At 44.0% G+C, this 22563-nt stretch overlaps 1 protein-coding gene across 2 annotated transcripts in view; it reads left to right on the top strand.

The window, feature by feature from the left end:
- Positions 1-22326, top strand: part of SMPD1 (sphingomyelin phosphodiesterase 1) — an 84910-nt gene extending 62584 nt beyond the window's left edge. For both annotated transcript variants that reach the window (XM_069203670.1, XM_069203671.1), the window contains exons 5-6: positions 537-682; positions 15329-22326. In XM_069203670.1, the coding sequence (XP_069059771.1) occupies positions 537-682; positions 15329-15738 (556 nt within the window). In that variant the 3' untranslated portion in view covers positions 15739-22326. The remainder of the gene's footprint in view (positions 1-536; positions 683-15328) is intronic.
- Positions 22327-22563: the final 237 nt, after the last annotated feature.

Here is a 22563-nt window from a genome sequence, read left to right as displayed (position 1 = left end):
ATGTAGCAGGCACCTCACCAGTGCACAAAAAAGGATAACAGAGAAGGCTCCCATGCAGGTGAGCATTGAGCTGGCATTCAGGCAGGTCAGAGAGAGAAGTCCGAGAGAGAGAGAAGAACGGAGCAAGCCTGAGGCAGGGGAGCAAGAGAGGACCATGGACCAGACACACAGGCAGATTAAGATTAGGGAAGTCTGGAATAGACTCCCAGACAGGTGAGCAAGAATGGAGCAGACACCTATACATGTGAGTATCCGGTCCGTCAGAGCAGAGAGAACCAGTCACCGCTGCAGGTAAGGAAGCAAAATGAAAATGTCTAGGCATGCCTAGGGGACCTTGTGAAGTATATACAGCTGGAGTAACTTGTGAGATGCCAAAAAATTGAGCAGTTACGTTGGATGATAAGAGCTTGTTTGCAGTAAGTGGAAACACTTTGGAGGTGAACGGGCAGGCAAGGAGTGGTCGCTTGAGGTGATGGTGAAATAGCACCTTGACTCACCAGATCACTTGTCATAATGTCCCTCATCTTGCTCCACAGGTACGAAAGCACCATCGCTGCCCAGTTCTTTGGGCACACACACGTGGATGAGTTTGAATTGTTCTATGATGAAGAGACACTGTCCCGCCCTGTGTCAGTGGCCTTTATAGCACCAAGTGTTACCACGTACATCAATCTGAACCCAGGTGAGTGCCCAGCGTTTCACTGCCTGAACAAAATGCCATTATTGGAGGTACTGATTCTTGTCGTCTGCTGACTAATAGTAACATAGCAATGCTAGTCTTCAATATATTTTTGTTTAAATATTTCATTATTGATTTTTCAACATTATTGATATAAAAAAGCTTGGATCAGAAGGACACTGAAAGACAATCTTATTGCCTAGGAAGTGCCTGAGCTATTATAGTGTAACATCCTGATTGGTCCCGTTGATGCTTTTTACATGAAAAGGACCGATTAGTGTTTGGGGCTATGTGTGAGTACCTAAGGACAAGAGCCCTAAGTACAATATAGAAAATGTCACCCAGAAAATACACATAGATGAATCGACACAAGACAAGGTTCAAAGCACAAACCATGACATTTTATTTAAATTTTAAGAATCATTACAGAAGACAAAAGCTATATGGTTAGTCAGTCAATTCAAAGTATTCAAAATGCAAATATATGCAAAATATCATTGACAGTAGAAGCTGAGTCCTAAACTATGAACTTAATTAGCTGATAGCAAAATAAGAGTCAAGGATCATTTGTGCTCGGGACTGCTCAGTTTAGTAGGGATGTGAATGCTGGGACACCGGAAGAAGAGCTCGAGGCGTCAGGAGGCAGCAGGGACAGAGGGAAGGTATATGTTATTATTATTATTTTTTAAAATATTTGTACCTCGTCTCCATTCTTACCCCCCCCTCCCTCCCCTTGAGTTATGCGGCCATGGCCTCTTGGTCCACTCATGCCACTTTGAGAACATACTAGACACAGTACAAACTTTACATTTGCAGCTCTTTTATGGTTACCAAAGTACTGATTTTTTTATTTATGAAATCTGCTTCCAAAGCCCTTCCTTCTAACATTGAGTTCACAGCTAGTTCTTGTGCATTTTTGGAATCCATTCGGTGTCCCCAGTCCAAAGGTAATGCTTACCCCACAAAAGGCTTTTGTGCCACCACCCCGTCCCCAAACGCCTTCCTCTGGGAGTGGAAAAAAAAGCTTGCTAAGGCTGTTGCTAATGCCCGGGGTTGTTTCCACCCCTATTAACGAGCATCAGTAGTTTAGGACCTCCGAATACGAGTTGAAAACCACTGTTTACAGTGGTTTCCAGATCGTTTTCTCTCCCACCGTGTGATAGTGGCTCCTCGCCAGGTGACCGTGTGGTGGGAGACAATATCGTGTGTCACACAGTGGTGTCGTGTGCGTTGGATGCATATCTGCATCAGCTTGACGTCCAGTTAGAGATGTAATGTTGACGTTTTTCAAACGTTGTTCCTGCCTCAAGGTGGCGGTAGAATGCAAACAATGAGGCTGTGGCGTTCTGACAAAGGGGGCTCTCCGGATAGTACCGACTGGAGTGAGGGGAAGGGGTGCCCAGCGCCTCCAGTTCGAGAGGACAAGCGGAAGGGGCGGGCTCTGCACGTTGTGTGGCCGGAGGCTTCCGCGAGAATCATGACATATGCAAATAAGCGCGTGACCCAGTGCGTGCAAATAGAATCCCAAGTAGGTAAATACTCTTGTTCGATGGCATCTGTCGCTGTAGATACACATGTTCTGCATAGCTCGCCATCTGGTGTTGGGTCGGAGTGTTACAAGTTGTTTTTCTTCGAAGAAGTCTTTCGAGTCACGGGACCGAGTGACTCCTCCTTCTGTCTCCATTGCGCAGGGGCGTCGACTCAATCTTCGATTGTTTTCTTTCCGCCATCGGGTTCGGACGTGTTCCTGTCGCTCCGAGTTTCGGAACGGAAAGTTAGTAAATATCGGAAGATTTTCGTCGGTATTGTTGCGTTCGGGATCGGCGTAGTTAGATTCATCACCGCATCGAAGATCGACGCGCACCGGTGCCCTTCGGGGTAGTTTTCGATCCCCCGTCGGGGCCTGGTCGGCCCGACCGCGTGTAGAACAACGCCGATGGAACGGACCCCGTTCCGTTTTTGTCCCAAATGCCACAACAAATACCCGTATACAGACCAACATTTGGTCTGTAACCTGTGCCTGTCACCTGAGCACAGTGAGGAGACTTGCGAGGCCTGTCGCGCGTTCCGGTCCCGAAAGACACTCCGTGACCGTCAAGCCAGGAGACTTCAGATGGCGTCCACGCCGACAGCGCACCGAGAGTTCGAGGAACGAGAGGAAGAAGAAACCTTTTCGATCCACGAATCGGACTCCGAGGAATTCGACGATCAAAGAACCGTGAGTAAGACGTCGAAAACAACACATAAGAAAAGTGACAAGGCCCAGGGGACGCCACTGCCACCAGGCCATGGCTCCACCCATAAATTCGGTGACCGACCATCGGCACCAAAAAAGGCCCAAACAGTGCCGAGATCGTCCGACTCCGGTTGAGACACCGGCACGCAGCCTTCTCGGGATCGAGAAAGTGCTGGAGAAAAGCAACGACACCGAGATAGCGGTGTAGAAACGGCTCGACGCCGAGACAGCGGCACCGACGAAGATCGACGCCGAGAGGTTTCGACTCCAAAAAAGAAAAAAGCCACCTCGGAGCCGAAAAAAGATACAGACAGGGTTTCGGTGCCGAAACAACCCGTAACCGACCCAGGTCCAGGCTCTTATACAGAGGAGCAATCACTGTCCTCTCAGATGCGAAAGCATAGGTTTGAGGAAGAGCTGCAATCCACCGAAGTGGACCATACGCAAAAACGTATTTTCATACAGCAGGGAACAGGAAAAATAAGCACCCTTCCCCCTATTAGGAGAAAAAGGAGACTGGAGTTTCAAACAGACCAGGCGCCACAAACAAAAATGGTGAAAAAGGTGACTCCGCCACCCTCTCCTCCACCTGTAATTAACGTCTCACCAGCACAAACTCCGTCACATTCCCCGGCTCACACCACCATGAGCCAAGGTGACCAGGATCAAGACGCTTGGGACTTATATGACGCCCCAGTGTCGGACAACAGTCCGGAGGCATATCCAACAAAGCCCTCACCACCAGAAGACAGCACAGCATATTCTCAAGTGGTGGCTAGAGCAGCACAATTCCACAACGTAAACCTCCACTCAGAACAAGTCGAGGATGACTTTTTATTCAACACCCTCTCCTCCACCCACAGCTCCTACCAAAGCCTGCCTATGCTGCCAGGTATGCTTCGGCACGCAAAGGAAATCTTCAAGGAGCCGGTCAAAAGTAGGGCAATAACGCCAAGGGTGGAAAAGAAATATAAGGCACCTCCTACAGACCCTGTTTTCATCACCACACAGCTGCCACCAGATTCCGTCGTAGTAGGAGCAGCTCGGAAAAGAGCCAACTCCCACACATCTGGGGATGCACCACCCCCAGATAAAGAGAGCCGCAAGTTCGATGCAGCTGGGAAAAGAGTCGCAGTACAAGCTGCAAACCAGTGGCGCATCGCTAACTCTCAAGCACTACTTGCGCGCTATGACAGAGCCCATTGGGATGAGATGCAACACCTCATCGAGCATCTTCCCAAGGAACTACAAAAGAGGGCAAAGCAGGTGGTTGAGGAAGGACAGAACATATCAAATAACCAGATACGATCCTCTATGGACGCAGCAGACACAGCTGCAAGAACAATTAATACATCTGTGACCATTAGAAGGCATGCATGGCTAAGAACGTCTGGGTTCAAACCAGAGATACAGCAGGCAGTGCTCAATATGCCATTCAACGAAAAACAACTGTTCGGACCAGAAGTGGACACGGCAATCGAAAAACTAAAAAAAGACACTGACACTGCTAAAGCCATGGGCGCACTCTACTCCCCGCAGAGCAGAGGAACCTACAGCACCTTCCGCAAGACACCCTTTAGAGGGGGGTTTCGGGGTCAGGCCACACAAGCCAGCACCTCGCAGGCAACACCGTCCAGCTACCAGGGACAGTACAGGGGAGGCTTTCGGGGCCAATACAGAGGAGGGCAATTCCCTAGGAATAGAGGAAAATGTCAAAGCCCCAAAACCCCTACAACCAAGCAGTGACTCAGATGTCACTCACCCCCTCCACACAACACCAGTGGGAGGAAATAACTACAGACACTTGGGTCTTAGCAATTATCCGACATGGTTATTGCATAGAATTCCTACAATTCCCTCCAAACATACCACCAAAAGCACAGAATTTATCAAAACAACATTCCGAACTTCTGGAAATAGACGTTCAAGCACTATTGCAAAAGAATGCAATCGAATTAGTACCAAACACACAAACAAACACAGGAGTCTATTCACTGTACTTCTTAATACCAAAAAAGGACAAAACACTGAGACCAATCCTAGACCTCAGAATACTAAACACCTACATCAAATCAGACCACTTTCACATGGTCACGCTACAAGAAGTGTTACCATTGCTAAAACTACAGGACTACATGACAACCTTAGACCTCAAAGACGCGTATTTCCCTATACCAATACATCAATCGCACAGAAAATACCTACGGTTCGTATTCAAAGGAATGCATTACCAATTCAAAGTATTGCCTTTTGGTTTAACAACCGCACCAAGAGTCTTTACAAAATGTCTAGCAGTAGTGGCTGCACACATCAGAAGGCAGCAAATACATGTATTCCCGTATCTAGACGACTGGCTAATCAAAACCAATTCACTAACAAAGTGCTTACACCACACAAATCAAATCATACAAACCCTCTACAAACTAGGTTTCACCGTCAACTTTGCAAAATCCAACATTTTGCCGTGCAAAGTACAACAATACCTGGGAGCCATAATAGACACAACAAAAGGAGTAGCCACTCCAAGTCCACAAAGAATTCAAAATTTCAACAAGATCATACAACGCATGTATCCAACACAAACAATACAAGCAAAGATGATATTACAACTCCTAGGCATGATGTCCTCATGCATAGCCATTGTCCCGAACGCAAAACTGCACATGAGGCCCTTACAACAGTGCCTATCATCACAATGGTCACAAGCACAGGGTCACCTTCTAGATCTGGTGTTGATAGACCGCCAAACTTACCTCTCGCTTCTATGGTGGAACAGTATAAATTTAAACAAAGGGCGGCCTTTCCAAGACCCAGTGCCACAATACATAATAACAACAGATGCTTCCATGACAGGGTGGGGAGCACACCTCGATCAACACAGCATACAAGGACAATGGAACATACATCAAACAAAACTGCATATAAATCACCTAGAAATGCTAGCAGTTTTTCAAGCATTAAGGGCTTTCCAACCAATTATAACTCACAAATACATTCTTGTCAAAACAGACAACATGACAACAATGTATTATCTAAACAAACAAGGGGGGACACACTCAACGCAGTTGAGCCTGCTGGCACAAAAGATATGGCGATGGGCAATTCACAACCACATTCGCCTAATAGCACAGTTTATTCCAGGGATCCAGAATCAACTTGCAGACAATCTCTCTCGAGATCACCAACAGGTCCACGAATGGGAAATTCACCCCCAAATTCTAAACACTTACTTCAGACTCTGGGGAACACCTCAAATAGACTTGTTTGCAACAAAAGAGAACGCAAAATGCCAAAACTTTGCATCCAGATACCCACACAGGCAGTCCCAAGGCAATGCCCTATGGATGAACTGGTCAGGGATATTTGCCTACGCTTTTCCTCCTCTCCCTCTACTTCCTTATCTGGTAAACAAATTGAGTCAAAACAAACTCAAACTCATATTAATAGCACCAACTTGGGCAAGGCAACCCTGGTACACAACACTGCTAGACCTATCAGTAGTACCCCACATCAAATTGCCCAACAGGCCGGATCTGTTAACACAACACAACCAACAGATCAGACATCCAGATCCAGCATCGCTGAATCTAGCAATCTGGCTCCTGAAATCCTAGAATTCGGACACTTACAACTTACCCAAGAATGTATGGAAGTCATAAAGCAAGCCAGAAGGCCGTCCACTAGGCACTGCTATGCAAGTAAATGGAAGAGGTTTGTTTGCTACTGCCATCATAATCAGATCCAACCTTTACACGCAACTCCAAAGGATGTAGTGGGTTACTTGCTTCACTTACAAAAATCTAACCTAGCCTTCTCTTCCATTAAAATACACCTTGCAGCAATATCTGCATACCTGCAGACTACCTATTCAACTTCCCTATATAGGATACCAGTCATTAAAGCATTCATGGAAGGCCTTAAAAGAATTATACCACCAAGAACACCACCTGTTCCTTCATGGAACTTAAATGTTGTCTTAACAAGACTCATGGGTCCACCTTTTGAACCCATGCACTCTTGCGAAATACAGTTCCTAACCTGGAAGGTTGCATTTCTCATCGCCATTACATCTCTAAGAAGAGTAAGCGAAATTCAGGCGTTTACAATACAAGAACCTTTTATACAACTACACAAAAATAAAGTCGTCCTAAGGACTAATCCTAAATTTTTACCAAAGGTTATTTCACCGTTCCACCTAAATCAAACAGTGGAACTACCAGTGTTCTTCCCACAGCCAGATTCCGTAGCTGAGAGGGCACTACATACATTAGATGTCAAAAGAGCATTAATGTACTACATTGACAGAACGAAAAACATCAGAAAGACTAAACAACTATTTATTGCATTCCAAAAACCTCATGCAGGAAACCCAATATCAAAACAAGGTATAGCCAGATGGATAGTTAAATGCATCCAAATCTGCTACCTTAAAGCAAAACGACAACTGCCCATTACACCAAGGGCACACTCAACCAGAAAAAAAGGTGCTACCATGGCCTTTCTAGGAAACATCCCAATGCAAGAAATATGTAAGGCAGCCACATGGTCTACGCCACACACGTTCACCAAGCACTACTGTGTAGACGTGCTATCCGCACAGCAAGCCACAGTAGGTCAAGCCGTGTTAAGAACATTATTTCAAACCACTTCCATTCCTACAGGCTGAGCCACCGCTTTTGGGAAATAACTGCTTACTAGTCTATGCAGAACATGTGTATCTGCAGCTACAGATGCCATCGAACTGAAAATGTCACTTACCCAGTGTACATCTGTTCGTGGCATCAGTCGCTGGAGATTCACATGTGCCCACCCGCCTCCCCGGGAGCCTGTAGCAGTTCAGAAGTTAGCTTCAACTTTGTACATTTGTATATATATTATTTTAACCTTAAATAGGTACATACTTAGTCACTCCATTGCATGGGCACTATTACTACAACACAACTCCTACCTCACCCTCTGCGGGGAAAACAATCGAAGATGGAGTCGACGCCCATGCGCAATGGAGACAGAAGGAGGAGTCACTCGGTCCCGTGACTCGAAAGACTTCTTCGAAGAAAAACAACTTGGAACACTCCGACCCAACACCAGATGGCGAGCTATGCAGAACATGTGAATCTCCAGCGACTGATGCCACAAACAGATGTACACTGGGTAAGTGACATTTTCATTATCGGCTCAATAATACAGAAAATCAGGAGGGAACAAGATAGGTAACAGATTAGAGTGCATGGCGCCATCATTCCGGGCCATGGGCAAAGAAACACTTGACAAGGTAAGTTATTGTTATTAATCTGGGCCATGGGTAAGAAAACTGTGTGTAATGAAACACGTTACAAGGTAACATTCTCATTATTTTATTATTCTGGGCCATGGGTAAGAAAACTCTGTGTGTTAAAACACGTTACAAGGTAACATTATTATTATTTTATTATTCTGGGCTACGGGTCATAAAACTGTGTAATAAAACACGTGACAAGGTAATATTATTATTATTGTTATTTTTCTGGGCCACGGGTAAGAAAGAACGGTGTGATAAAACATGTGACAAGGTAGTAATGTATTACTATAGTTTGTATTATTTTTATTCTGGGCCATAACTAAGAAAACGGCTACAAAACACTTGATAAGGCATTATTTCCCCCCACTCACCCCCCAGTAGTAAAATGCTGGTCATAAATGCCTCTGTCATGTCACGTCACCCCCAGGCTTGCGCTGCAATACCAGCGTCTGGCAGACAGGTAAGTAGGAGTTATTCAGTTGACGAGTCTATTTTATTGCCTTGACGGACTCCACCCCCTTACTGCAGTTCACATAATTTCTTTTGTGTTCATCAATTTCCAGCCAAAAACGGAAGTGTAATGAGAACAGGCTTTTTTTCTAAGCCTTTCTGGAACATCATCTGCAGCCCTGCCAAGAGCCGCGCTTCAGGGGTTAGACTAACGCATTTTCGTGCTGGTGTCCACATCACCGCATTGAAATACATTAGTCACGCATCATAGCGCCCCCTGAGACACCACCACAAGGCGCACTGAACGAGGCTGCATTTAGGCAGCCAGCTATTCATATGTTTCCGCTGTCTTCATCGCTTGATATTGCTTGCAAGAAAGTGTCACTCATAGTCATTGTAATGTCACCCAAAATTACACTGAAATTATGAAAATGTCACACATAGCAATCTCAAAACGTGGCAGCCATGCATCTGTTGTCTACCTTAAGTGAGCAATATAAAAAAAGCTTTAACATGCACTACTCAAGAGGGGCATAGGCTCCTTCTAAGTATTTATTTCCTTATTTGTGGCATTTGACTGGGCAGAATGTTTGTGCTTTCCAGGGCTTTAGTGGGATGGAAAAAGTTGGGAGCTACTCTAAAAGGTGGGTCTGGCCTTTGAAGTTATAGGCGTGGCTGAAAATGTAAACTACATTTCTGAGATTTCCATAGGCTTTGATCAAAGTATGCACTATACAAGAGTAATACACTACACACAAAAAATACAAAATCGCAACAACCCAGAAATAGCTAACACTCTAATGGTGCGCAGAGTTAAGTAAAACGTGAATTATAATCGGGAAGTAAATCGCTGACATGAATTACCGTAACATATTTTCCATCAATTATTCAGTAATTACGAGTAAATTTAAGGAAATGAATATAGGGCCCAATAGAGACCATATTCAATGTCTGTTTTAAATTACTTCCAGGTCTTAGACCCGGAGAGACCTGCCCCACTTAAAGCCCTGGTGCTTCTGCTCGTATTACACTTTGTTGGAAAACCTATGCTCAGTACAGTGCACCTGAATAGGTTATGGTGACAATCCAATGATGTCATTTGTCAGATGCTGTAGGCCTGATTCCCCTATTAGGAAAAGTTACGACGCATGCAGTCGGCCAGCCTGATCGTGAAAAGCATGTGTTAAAGTCAATAGGCCTGTAGGGATGGATTGTTACTACATAAAATGTGCCTTCAGGTATTTTCGTACTAGGGTGTATCGAACTTACTGTGGTAGATAAGATTTTCGATGTTGGATACAATCAAACCCTTGGGGGCAGAAGGCTTGCACAGGGAGAACCCCTAACAAGCTTACCTAGGAGGGATTTATACTATGTTGTTAACTGTAAATTTGTATATATTTGTAATTTTACAACTCTGAGCCTGAAGGTTGCCTTCTGGAAAGCTTATGCCGACTACAGGAGGTCTGAGTTGGTCATGATGAGAAGCCAATGGTAAAGACTGCAGCCCTGAGTGTCCCATTGAGAAAAGTTTTGTCAGATGCCAGGGGTCTGACTTACTATGAAACGTTGAAGCAGTGGAGCTGACCTATTTATAGTGCATAGCAAGTTACACTCTAGAGGCCTTTAAAGATGGATTGTGACTCCACTTGCTGAAGCCTGTAGAGTCTACGGTCTCGCTCAGATCACTGCAGTCGGCAGGGATATTTGTGTTTTTACCCTTCTTGCAAGGACTGTATGTAGATGATTTCCACTGTGATAACCTTTCTTGGCCCCTCTTAGAAGGACTTGCATATTCTTTTCCCAGCTATAATTTTGTACATATTTGTAATTTTATTACTGTTGCCTTTAGGAAAGTCTGTGCTCAGAATGCCTCACCTGACTTGGTTATTTTGACAAACCAAGGACAAAATCTGTTGGCCTGATTGGTTCATTGGGAATAGTTATGTTTGATACTGTTGGTCCGAATGTGTTTATCATGAAAGGTGACCTTCTGGTTGCTTTGCGGGAAAGTTTAGTATCCATATAGTATGACAAATTGTGCTTTTCATTGTGACAAGCCAATACTAAAGGTACTAGGCCTGATTTTTTAATTGGGAATTGTTAAGTCAGATTCATAGATTTGATCTGTTTATTATGAAAAACTACAACAACCGTCTAACATTTCTTTTAAGAAGCTGATGGGCCTTTAAGCGTACACTGTTACCGCTGCGGGCAAGGGTTTTGGTGTAGGTTACTCTACCTGACATACCCCTGAAGTAGATGATTTGCACCGTGATATTCCTTGTTAGGCCCTCTTAAGAGCAGCTGTATATGTTTTTGTCAAATATATTATTACATGTTTGTAATTGTATCCCTGTATACCTGATGACTGCCTTGTGGAGATGTTTATACTTAATACAGATGACTTGGGCTGGTTATAACGCCAAGCCAATGATACAATATAGGTTATTAGTCTTATCTGTTTAGTAAGAAAAATTACAGCAACGGCGTAGGTCTGACATTTATTGTAGGAGGCATATGTTAAAGGAAATAGGGCTTTAAGAGTGGTTTGTTAGTACACTATATTAAAACATTTTTACTTTGAATCTGTCAGATTATTCTAGTAGAACTGTGTGTTGGTTTTTGTTACCCCACTTTTATAATGCCTGGGAGCAGATGATTTGCACTTGAGAACCCTTGTTAGGTCTCTTAGGAGTGGTTTTATATTGTAATTTTATACATATTTATCATTGTATGCATAGCATTTAGTGGGGTGTGTATTAAAGTACTTTATAGATGTCGAGATCTTAATATTATGGAAAAGCTGTACAGCGCCTTGCAGATGCAATGGATCTCTGTATTCACATTCCCCTCTCTCTTATCGGCCGTATATCCATCACGAAGATGGTTGTACTCCCTCGTATTTTGTTTCTTTTCATGAACATTCGGGTACTGTTGCCGGGTGCGATGTTTCGTTCATTTGTGGTCCTTGATGCTGCGATAGGCGCGGGCCGGTAAGCAGCCACGAGTACAATGGGATACACTCGATCTAACTTATTCATCTGGCGGCCTTAACGCACCTGATCTTGAACCATATTACAGAGCAGCGCAAACCATGTTTGCTCAAATCTGGCTGCATGATTTACCACATCTCTGGTTGGAGCGTGGTGGGGCAGCTCCTATATCGCTCCCTCTTTTCTTACTTGACAAGCCGGTGCGTTGTTTCCACATAATAGACCTGGTGGCACTATGAGGTACCTCTTGAACAAGTTGGCAGATGTGCAGTAGGTGACCCTGCTCTATTCCCAGATGCTCCTTTCGGAGTGCTGTGGTTGGTTTACACTGAGGCAGGAGCGTGCAGTGATAGAGGCATTGCATGAGGTTGGCCTACAGCACGTGGGCGACTTTTTCAAGGATGATGTGCTTCAGGATTGGGAGCAGGTCAAGACACAGGCGGCTGAGCTCACTATGCTTGCACAATTTCAGTACTTGAGGGCACGTCATGCACTGAGGGCCTTGCTAGATGGTGATCGGGCTGAGCCCTCTGAGGCGCGTGCTCTTGTATATTTGTTGCAATCTTCAACTCTCCAATGGGCAGTGTCAGTCTTATATTCATATTCACAGTATGTTAGATGTCTAAAGGCATCAGTATCCCTGGGAAGCAGTGGGCCTATTGCTCTGCTGTGAGCCCTACTATTTCTCTGAATGGCCACCATCGGCTGGTACATTTTAAATATCTTAACAGGGCATAATATACCCCGGCTCAATTGTTTGGATGTGGGTTGAGAGATGACTCTCGCTGCCCACGCTGTGGCGTGGAAGACTCTGGCAATGCGAACATCGTATGGTACTGCCCAAGTGTGCAGCATTGGTGAGTGTCAGTGGTTCGTGTCACGGGAGAAGTATTGACTTGCTCGCCGCTTCGGGGTTATGATCGGGGTGTGCACGTGGGTACCAATGGCTTCTAGCGATGGATCTTTTGTTGGCTAAATGTAGGGTTGCAATGAGAACGATGAAGGGACCCCTGCCTACAGTAAGAGAATGGCACACTGATGTGGCATATTGCAAAACACAGTGGGATGCGTACCACAACCGTATGCCACATCGCAATCGCCCGAGAGACGTACGAGGACCATACCAGGAGTACCTCCTGCGCAGGAATCATGATGCTGAGGATGCAGAGGGTCTGGCGGGTGCCGTATGAGTGTTTCTGACTTGGTGGTCATACCACGGTCCCCTGTTAATCATGGGCGGGCTGGGATTGTGTTGAGCTGTGAGCTTGCACTTGTGTAGGTTGGTCTCTATGCTTCATGTGTTATATGCTCCACTGTGTCCTTGTGTCTCTAGCAGACTTCTGGAATCTCAAACCAATACATTTACATTGTTTATTGTGGCCAGAAGTATACCGTACTCTATATTTCTTGACTCCTGGTTGATCCGCCAAGTAACTCTTCAATGCCCACGATGCATCAACACTATTACACATGTACTACATGTATTTAGTCATTATTTCTGATTCTGCACTGTTAACTTACATACAATCAAAATAAAGTTTTTTTAAAAACAATGTTGGGATCTTGCAGTCTAAAAGGTTTATGAAAAACTGCATATGCAAATGCATGAGTAGAGAAGGGTTGGGTCAGCCCTCTTCAGCCACTGGTGTGTTTGACTGTCATTCACACTCAGTTTCCACCCATAAGAGCATAGATCATGGGGCACTGGCTCCGCCCACTTCAGCCACTGGCCCTGTAGCCCTGTGAGTGATAACACTGTGCCCGATCACATGTTTCCACGCCTTGAGTGAGAGTGTGTATCATTCCCAGGACTTGTGCATTATTCAGTTTAGTTTAGCGTTTTCTTCTTTTCTAGGTCCCCTTTTTCTTTCTTTCTCTTTTTAATGTATTTATTTATGTTTTTTGGAGTGCCAGGCAACTCCCTAGAAACACCTACTAGGCTCATTTACTGCTCATTTCATCTGCAGTGCACCACATCCTTTGTGCTCACTGCCTCCAAGCCAGGCCAACTCTTTGCCATCAGAAATGTAGACGTGTTACATGTAATGACGTAGCTGAGCTTGAACAGTTTCCCAGTCCATGCTCTGTGGGTTCTCCTGAAGGTACTCATTTAAAGACCAATGCCTGATGGGGCCTTGTTGAGATTCAAACCTGTGACTTGGAGGTTGCACACAGACGCCATAGTGAGAGCGTAGTCTCATTAGCTTATGACTACATACATGAACAAAGCACCTGGGAACATTGGAAGTGGAAGGCTAGTATGAGCTCTGCGGTGCAGTATATTGAGATATGTGTTTTGTTGGTGATATGGCGGTAACCTCGGCAGGCAGTGAATAAAAAGAATAGCCACTTGTAAAAAGTGTTCCTGGATGGCTCAGTGGCACCCTCTTCCTGGGCTCCTAAGTCATGTGGGCGACGGAGTTTGTGCTGACCCATCAGAAGGAACCATTAATGCAACAAAATATGACAGGTCCAAAACACGGGTTTCCAGACTCAATAAAAATGTGAAATTCTTTTTGTGTGTGTCTAACACCAGTGGACCCCATCCCTCGTGGACAAGGGATGGGTTCACACCAGGCCTACAGGGTAACCATATGAGATACCTTTAGATAAATACATAGTCATGGAAATCATTTACATATTCAGCTTACACTAAAGATGCTATTTCTCTGGTCCTTGCAGATCAGCTTCTTCACCCCCGATCTAAAGTATCTGCAGCTGGGTCCACATAGGCCATCTCCTTCAAACAATACTATCACCCTCAACTTTATCCCAACAACCCCAAGAAAGTACTTCCAAAGACTCATATCAACAGCCAAGAACAAGCCGCCACCTAAATCATTGCCTTTTTCTCAAACTTCCGGCCACAGATGAGAGTCAGGTTCTATGTGTAAAAGTCTATTGGAGCTTCAGTTCTCAGGCTTTCAGGGCCAGGTGTAGCAAAGGTTTTTACCCATTCTGTGTCTATGGGAAAAAGTGTTCGTACATATGGCCCTTAATTCGTCCAGTGAAGGTTATTACTCTGATCCACAGATGTTTGTAAAGTCTACATGAGTGTAACCGGTTCAATGCAAGAGGAAGACAGATCCACCAAGCGAGGGCGGCTCACTGCTGCCAGCCATGATAAGGTGCCTGAAGAAGGCCTTGCAGCCTGTTCATGGGTATCGTGCCGCAGAAGCGATGCATGAAGTAGACTGTTTTTCACTCAGAGTCCTTTTCTGTGGCATGACACCCAGTGTGAGAATCTGCCGCTCTGTCTACCCTTTACGGAAGATTATGCTGGTTGTGTATTAGGCTCGGAAGTGGCGGGCCAGCAAAATGTGGAGAATGAGAACATCATTTTAGGTCATGAGACAGCACTTTTTCTCAGTACTGTGACCACTGCTCTGCAGTGCTCTTCCTCCCTCATCAGGCTCTCACTCATCCTCATAAAATTCAGATAAAAACTGAAGACTGATTTGTTAGCCTGGAAAGCCTGCAAGACCATTGGCAAGTTGTCCTTCACCTAACCTGGCCAAAGTCATGTGATTACGCAGGAACGAGAACCTATGTAAAAGAGCAGGGTTTCAAATGGCTTAAGACTTGAGTGTAGTTTATATTGTCCCCATTTACGTTTTTAATATGTGTTAAATTGCCCGTTGTACTGCTTATTACTGGAGTAACACATTCTCTCTTGTCCCTTCTGACAGGTTACCGCATCTATGAGATTGACGGAAACTATTCCACAAGTTCCCACATGGTCCTCGACCACGAGACCCACATCCTGAACCTAACGGAAGCGAATGCAGACGGTGCGACTGCCCCACAGTGGACGACACTGTACAGTGCGCGAGCAGCCTTCGGTTTGAATACCACCTTCCCCGCTGACTGGGACAATCTCCTGCAAAGCTTCCTCCGGGATGAAGCCCTTTTCCAGAAGTTCTGGTACCTCCACCACAAGGGGCACGTACAGGAGGTGTGTCAGCAGGCCTGCAAAACATCTACCCTCTGCAGACTGAGAACTGGGCGGTCACACGACGAAGAACTCTGCAGGAAGCTGGAGAAGCAAATGGGCTTTCAACTCAGCCTGAGCACCTGGAAGCCGAAGAGATACTGCTGAGCTCTGCCACAACCAGAGATTGAGCTCCCTGTTACTAATGTGGTATGTGACCACTGGTCATTTCATGCCATGGTCAGCTTCATCGTGGTCAGAGCTGCACACAATGTGGGTCTAATCAAAGAATCCATTGTTGACTACTGTGGTACATTCCCAAGGGAATTTGCAGTTATTCTCAAACATTCCTTCTTCTGCTTTTCCCCATCACTTCTCATCTGCTCACTTGTTCACGCCTGAGATCCTTGATCTCCCTCTACTGCATGCACCTATATGGTTCCTTCTCTAGGTGAAGAGTGATTGTAGTCTCTGAAGAGGATGTCGCACCTCATTAGCTCTTTGCAGCATCACGCACACCCAGCATGCAATACTTTCTGTATTCATCCTGCGGATGCTGCTTCCCTGACTGGTACAGCTGAAATGTCAATAAGTTGAGCTTGTGCACACAGTGACTGTATGGCCTTTGATGGGACATCACCATGGGCAACCTCAAACAAGGGAGTGGTAACATGAAATAATCTGTGAGAAAGACGGTCACCCCTTAGAGGTCTCACCCTCTTCCATCTCTACCCTTGAGTCACTAAACCTTGCCTTAAAGCCACGCTTTCATACTATTGTCATCTGCTGTCATAACTAAGGCGGCTAATGCCCGCTCCATGATCTGTTTACTTGCCAAACAATTCTACAGCCTGGCGGCTTCTTAACTCCTTTACCAACTAATAGAGTCCTAAAGCCCACTCTGCTGAGTCTTGATACCAAAACCACTTTCTTAAAACGTGAACTACAAGAAGGAAGAGACCTTCAGCATTTATTTAATCGATCATTCTAAAACATGACCTCTCTTTATGCCTTGTATCCTAAAGAGTAATTAATAATTATACAGGTTCTAATGTAATGATAATGTAATTATGGAAACATTGAGTGAACCATGTATTGATTTATTTTATTGTTTTGCTAATGGTCTTGTTGCAAGTGTCTTCTGTTAATGTAGATCAATTGATTAGTTTAAGCCTTCTTCAGGATTACAAAAAAAAAAATGTTTTGGTGGCCACAGTTTGAATTGCTTGTTTGATATAACAGCGTAATGATGTTTGTCCGAGTGAGATTTTACCCACAGAACTTCTTCATAATCCTGGAATGAGTCTCACTCACAGAATGAAATGTTCAGGTAGCTGTCTCATCTACAATCAGTTAGTTGAGGGAGTTGTGGAGATCTGGTGTACTGTGCCTCATGACGGATGGGTTTGGAGAACCACTTCGGAGTGGCGATCCCACTGACCCAACCAAGTGGTATTCCAGGAAGGGTGGCCTTCACGAAAGGTGACCTGATGTTGGTGTATAGTCCGGTTTGTTGTGTTACAACCAGTAGAAAGTAATGTCACCTTAAGCCAGTATTGGACATGGAACCAAGGCTTCAAAATCCTTTCCACTGCACCAGGCTCCAAGGTTTAACTCCTTTCATTGGTATCTCCATGGTACACACAATGGCACACATGTATGACCAGCAAACACAGGGTTCCAAAATTAAAGCCTATGGCTAACTAGAAAGTGGATTCTGCAATGCATCGACCAGATCACTTTTGGGGTTCTTCACAAGGCTGCATCTCAGGAGCGCATAGTAGGACTTCAGCTCACTCAAGAATGTAGGCTCTACGGCTGCTACTCGCTGCCACGCATTTAATAGAACAGCACTTGTGCAAAAGAAGCTACACAAGGACCTTGGACGTATCCTTTGAGTATGTGACGCGGTTGTGTGCTTCCTTGAGAAAGTAAGTAGTATCCTTTGTGATTTAAGTTCCCTTGTATTTACTGATGTCGGTTTAATGCCACACAGAAGCATGGTTATGCAAGACCAGGACATTGTTGGTGCCCATGAGCTGGATACGCCTCTTGTTGTTACTCATGAGCTGGACACATGCGTTGCTAATAGGTATGAGCTGGACCTGAAAGTCATTGGAGCTCATGAGCACGACACACTAGTTGTTGGTGCTTAGTAGTGGCACACAAAATGCATCAGTATTCAAGAGGTGACTTCACACATGCTTTTGGTATTCATGAGCTGAACACAAGAGTTACTCATGAGTTTGATGTACGCTTGACCGAAGACAAGTGCCTTACATGAAGGATTGCTAATACATCGACCTGCCTATAGTTTGTGACATTGAAACATAGATCTTTACAGTATTTAGGCTCCTGCATGTCAACGCGTCTTCCCATAGACACAGAACAGAAAGTGTTGAAAATCCTTTCATTCATCAGGCCCCAGACTAAGGTCAAACCCATCTTGCACGCCCATCTCACACCTTATTTCCATGTCATAACCCTACCTTTTTCTCTCAGTTATTTCCACATTGAAGGATGTTTTGTGCTGGTCCCTGCCAGCCTGGGATCTGTTCAGTGGTGGCACCATCTCCTTACTTAACTGCTGATTGTTCCACACAGTATTGTTTGTATATGTGCTGGAGTCAGACACTAGTGACCATTAGGTGTTTCCAGTGTGCACAAAATCAACGGTGTTGCGATAGGTCCCACAGAAGTATATTACGAAGCATCACTTAAATATATATTCAGCAACACCCTGTTTTATCCCACACCGTTGCTGAAGATGTAAATAAACGGGGTGGCTGATCATATAGCACACGCGGTCCATGGGCAAGTCCATGAGACAAAATGGCATGCCAGGCAAAGCCCATCTAAATTCTGTTACCTAAAACGTGTGCAAAACTGGTTTGAACATAGACAATGAGGTGGTGTATACATACATATACATAGTATACATACTATAGAGGCCACATAGATCCAGGAAACACCCAAATAGTTGAGGTTCTAAGAGAGCTGACAGGCCAGAGACCCGTCGGTGAGTTCTCAGGTGGTGAACAAGAGACTCTCTTTGCTCAGTTAATGAATGCGATTTTATGGATAAAGTGAAGAGAATCTGAGAGCGCTTTGATTCATCGAGGAATAAAGTAGAAAAGGAGGTGCTAGAAAGTGCCTTCTTTTATCTGTCCCACTCTCTCTTCTGAAACTTTTTATCTGACTGTTCTATACCAGCTGAGGGGGAGGTCATATTAAGAGGATGAATGTCCTCCAGTGCCCAGATGACACCTGCTTCCATCCCTCGTACAGGAGATGGCCCCAATAATGGCTCCAGGTATTACTAAAAATGTAAATTGCTCTATATTGTTGGGCAGAGTTCCAGGTTGCTTAAAACATTCCTGTCTCCCTGTTGCTCAAGTCTGCACCGAATCCAAGATCCTTTTTACTTACTGGTTACTGGGACTGCCTTTCGTATTAACACCCATGTGAAGGTGACAACAACACAGTAATGCCCCGCCTGGAGTGCCACGGTCTGCTTGGAGATCCAGGCTTTTGGTATAGGCCATTCAGAAGTACAGAAACAGCTTTGATATATGTCAGAGAGAGATTTCTAGAAATGGTGGATGAGGGGTGACTTTGGGATGCGCCTGAACTGATAACGGGCCATTGCCTGTGTTGCCACCCTCTCACTCAAGTGGTTTGAGGGTTTTCTGTCAGTCACAAGCTTCCTGGTGGGACGGAATGGGGCGAGTGCACCGTCTGTAGCTTCACGCTGAGGAGCATCGCTGGGCGCTCACAGAGCCTCCGTGCTCTTCAGCATTTATGGAAACCCTGGATTGGCTCACTGTAGGCCCAGGGGCGGGGCTCTGCATCCATGCAGCTGATCTGCAGCTGGTGCTCTAACCTAGTCAGTATCCTAGGGCTCGTTCTTCCTATCTGGCTAATCTTCTGAATAATATACAACTATGGATTGTCCTTAATGCCAGCAAATCACAAATATTAGCGGACTTAGACTGGGACCAAGGGCTGTTAAAAACAAATTGTTTCTTATATGATCTGAGAGAGCAGTGCAACTCTCCAAGTAGGCCTATACTTCAGTGATTGTGTTTGATAGCTGCCTTTCTAAGGAAGAGCAGACCAAATCTCCAACAAAGACGTGAAGTTATTAAATTGATCTTCTTGCTAGGTTGACAACCTTTCTGTCTGAAAACAATACGTCCTTTGCAGTGCAAGCAATTATAGGGTCTGGACTACAGTTAGATCTTTGCTGGAGCATACCAAAGCATCCATGGCCAATTAAAGCAAGAGCAAAACACCTTTGCTCAATTAAGCTGTTGGTGGACATAGTAGCTCAACCATCCACTGATAACATGAGATTCTGGTGAAGATTTATAAAACTATCAGTCAGATGAGAGTGACCCCTGATTTTATCATTCAAAATGACGTGTTTTCAACTGGACGTGCATCATGAGTACCATCCATTGTCTATTGAATACAATTAGAGTTTGCAATCTGTTTCATGACCCACAAAGATATGTATTGGCTATCAGATGTTCATTATCTCAAAATACGTTGGAATATTTTAATTCCAGAAACTGAAATTTCCATAAACTCGACGCAACTTGCAGCACCTTCAACAGTGTCAACCAGGCTCCCACAGAAACAGATTGATCAACCTGGACCAGGCCTCTGAGAAGGTAAATTTTCGTAAAACGGTGCCTTCTACCACAAAGGAGGTGGAGGGATTCTAAGCACATTAGAAAGTACATACAACCTCAGCTCTTCATCTGGTCTTAGCAAGGAGAGATGGGGTATACGTGTTGTGAACTTTGATCTGATGTTCTGTGGTTGAGTATTTAAGTTAAAGCTTGTACTTTTATCCATCAAGGCGTCCTTGCATTTCCTGCTACTGATATAACCTGAATGCCGCCACTTGGTATTACGAGCAAATGATGATGTCCTACAAATGTCCTTAAAAGCTGGTGTAAAGCACCGTAAGGCACCAGAGGTTTGCTATGCGGGCAGTGGCGTAGCGTGGCGGGTCCGGGGGGGGGGCGGCCGCACCGGGTGCAACATCTGGGGGGGGGGGGACTCGAGTGCTAAAATCCACGGGTTAGGGGGCGCAAATTACTTGCCTTGCCCCGGGTGCTGACAACCCACGCTACGCCACTGGATGCGGGCCTTATGGAGCTTTTCAGCCCGTCTTAGGATGTGTGCTGAAATAAAGAAGTATTCATCCATTTTGTGTGAGTAGCCTATATATACTTGTATTATTGTTTGGGTGATATATAGCGCATCCTTAACAGGTAATTTAAAAAATACTCAACGGGTAACATGTAATATGGGTCTATACTTCCATTACAGGGTTCTTGTGACATTTACAAACCACAACGCCGAATGCGCAATGGTTCATAGATGTCGCCTGATCCCTGATATGGCAGTATAGGATCTTATTACTCGTTATTCTTTATGTATTTTGTTATAGTACATGATGTATTTGTTGATTTAAGTACTCTTTACGAAGAGTTAGAGCATTTGAGCATCATCCATTGAGCAGTCATCATTTGCCTACACATTTCTGTCAATGTTTTGAGAGATGAGTCTTTTATTAAATACAGTGTGCCAGTATCTAAAATGTTTTATGCAAAGATGTGCATTAGTATAAATTAACTTTTAAATAAAAGGTGCATTGTAAAGAAATTAAAAATATTCATTCTAAAATGTGCTTATCTGTTGCAGTAGATTGACACTATAGAGTAGGTTTAACAAGATATATATAGAGAGACAGTGAAGTGCAGTGTGGGATAGTGTACATTTGTGCTGACAGGGTTGTGTGTTTGCAGCAGCTCTGTAGAGGCTGTTCCCCATTTGCCAGTACTGCTACTACAACACAGTGGAGCATGGAATTAAAAGATGCACCTTAGGAACTAATAGTAAGTCAGTTAAAACGTGTAATCATTTAAAAACGTTTTTTATTTTTAAGTCAAAAATGTTAGATAATTGTTTTGTTAGTTTAAAAGGTAATTTTGATTTTAAACAACCCACAAGGACTGAACAAACAACTGGGTTCATAGTAAGTTTTAAATGAAAAATAATAGTCACTGTTTGGGAACGATATTGATGATGATCTAAATTCTGTGATACTGGAAGGTTTTTATAGACATGTGACCAATGTTATCTAAATATATTTAGTCATTAGAACATTTTACAAAATACCCCAAAAATGGCGCCATTGAGCTATCAGTGAGTTTAGCGGTTCTCTATTTTGAACTTCTCAGGTGCCGCTGTAGCGTAATAAATTGACAATTACGTTTTAAAATGTAAAACTATGAGCTAGGATTGGCTGAAAAATGTTAAAATCATTTTTAGTGCCCGTGGGACTGGTTGTTAGATTTATAAATCAGTGAAACTAAATGGATTAATCAAGTTAAACATGTGATGGTTTTGTGAGCTCACAGTCACAAATGGGCCGCGCTCCACCGCTGTGTTTGCTTCTCTAGTGAAACCTTGATGAAGGGAGAATATTGCTCCCGTTTTGGATGTTTTTTAAAATCAGAAACAATAAAGACTTTTTTAACATCTTTTGACAAGTTGGACCAGTTCTCAGTATTCGGCGAGAGGACTTTGACCAGTCGAGATGTATTTGTGCACTAGAGTTTGAATTTGATGTAAATTGATAACTGCAGTGTGACCAACGGTAGTGCGGCTAGTAAGAACTGTTGAAACTTTTAAACATTTGGTAAAACATAATAAAATTAATATATACACATAATTTAACAACATTTACTACATTTATTTTGAAATAAAAATGTGTATTTAAAAAAAAGAAATAAAAAAATATTTGTAAATTAACTAATTTACATCAATTGTTTAATATGCTTAATTTGTGTCAAAGTACTGTAACAGTTCTTCATTAAAAATAAATATTTAAAAATAATTTACATTTCTGTTTACATTAAAATATTTTTCACAAACAATTATAAACTTTAACAGTTTTCCCTACATATTTCAGAG

Source organism: Pleurodeles waltl, chromosome 8, assembly GCF_031143425.1.
Source record: "Pleurodeles waltl isolate 20211129_DDA chromosome 8, aPleWal1.hap1.20221129, whole genome shotgun sequence".
NCBI lineage: Eukaryota > Metazoa > Chordata > Amphibia > Caudata > Salamandridae > Pleurodeles > Pleurodeles waltl.
Note: the sequence above shows the minus strand (reverse complement) of the source record. Positions and strands in the feature narration are given on the sequence as shown.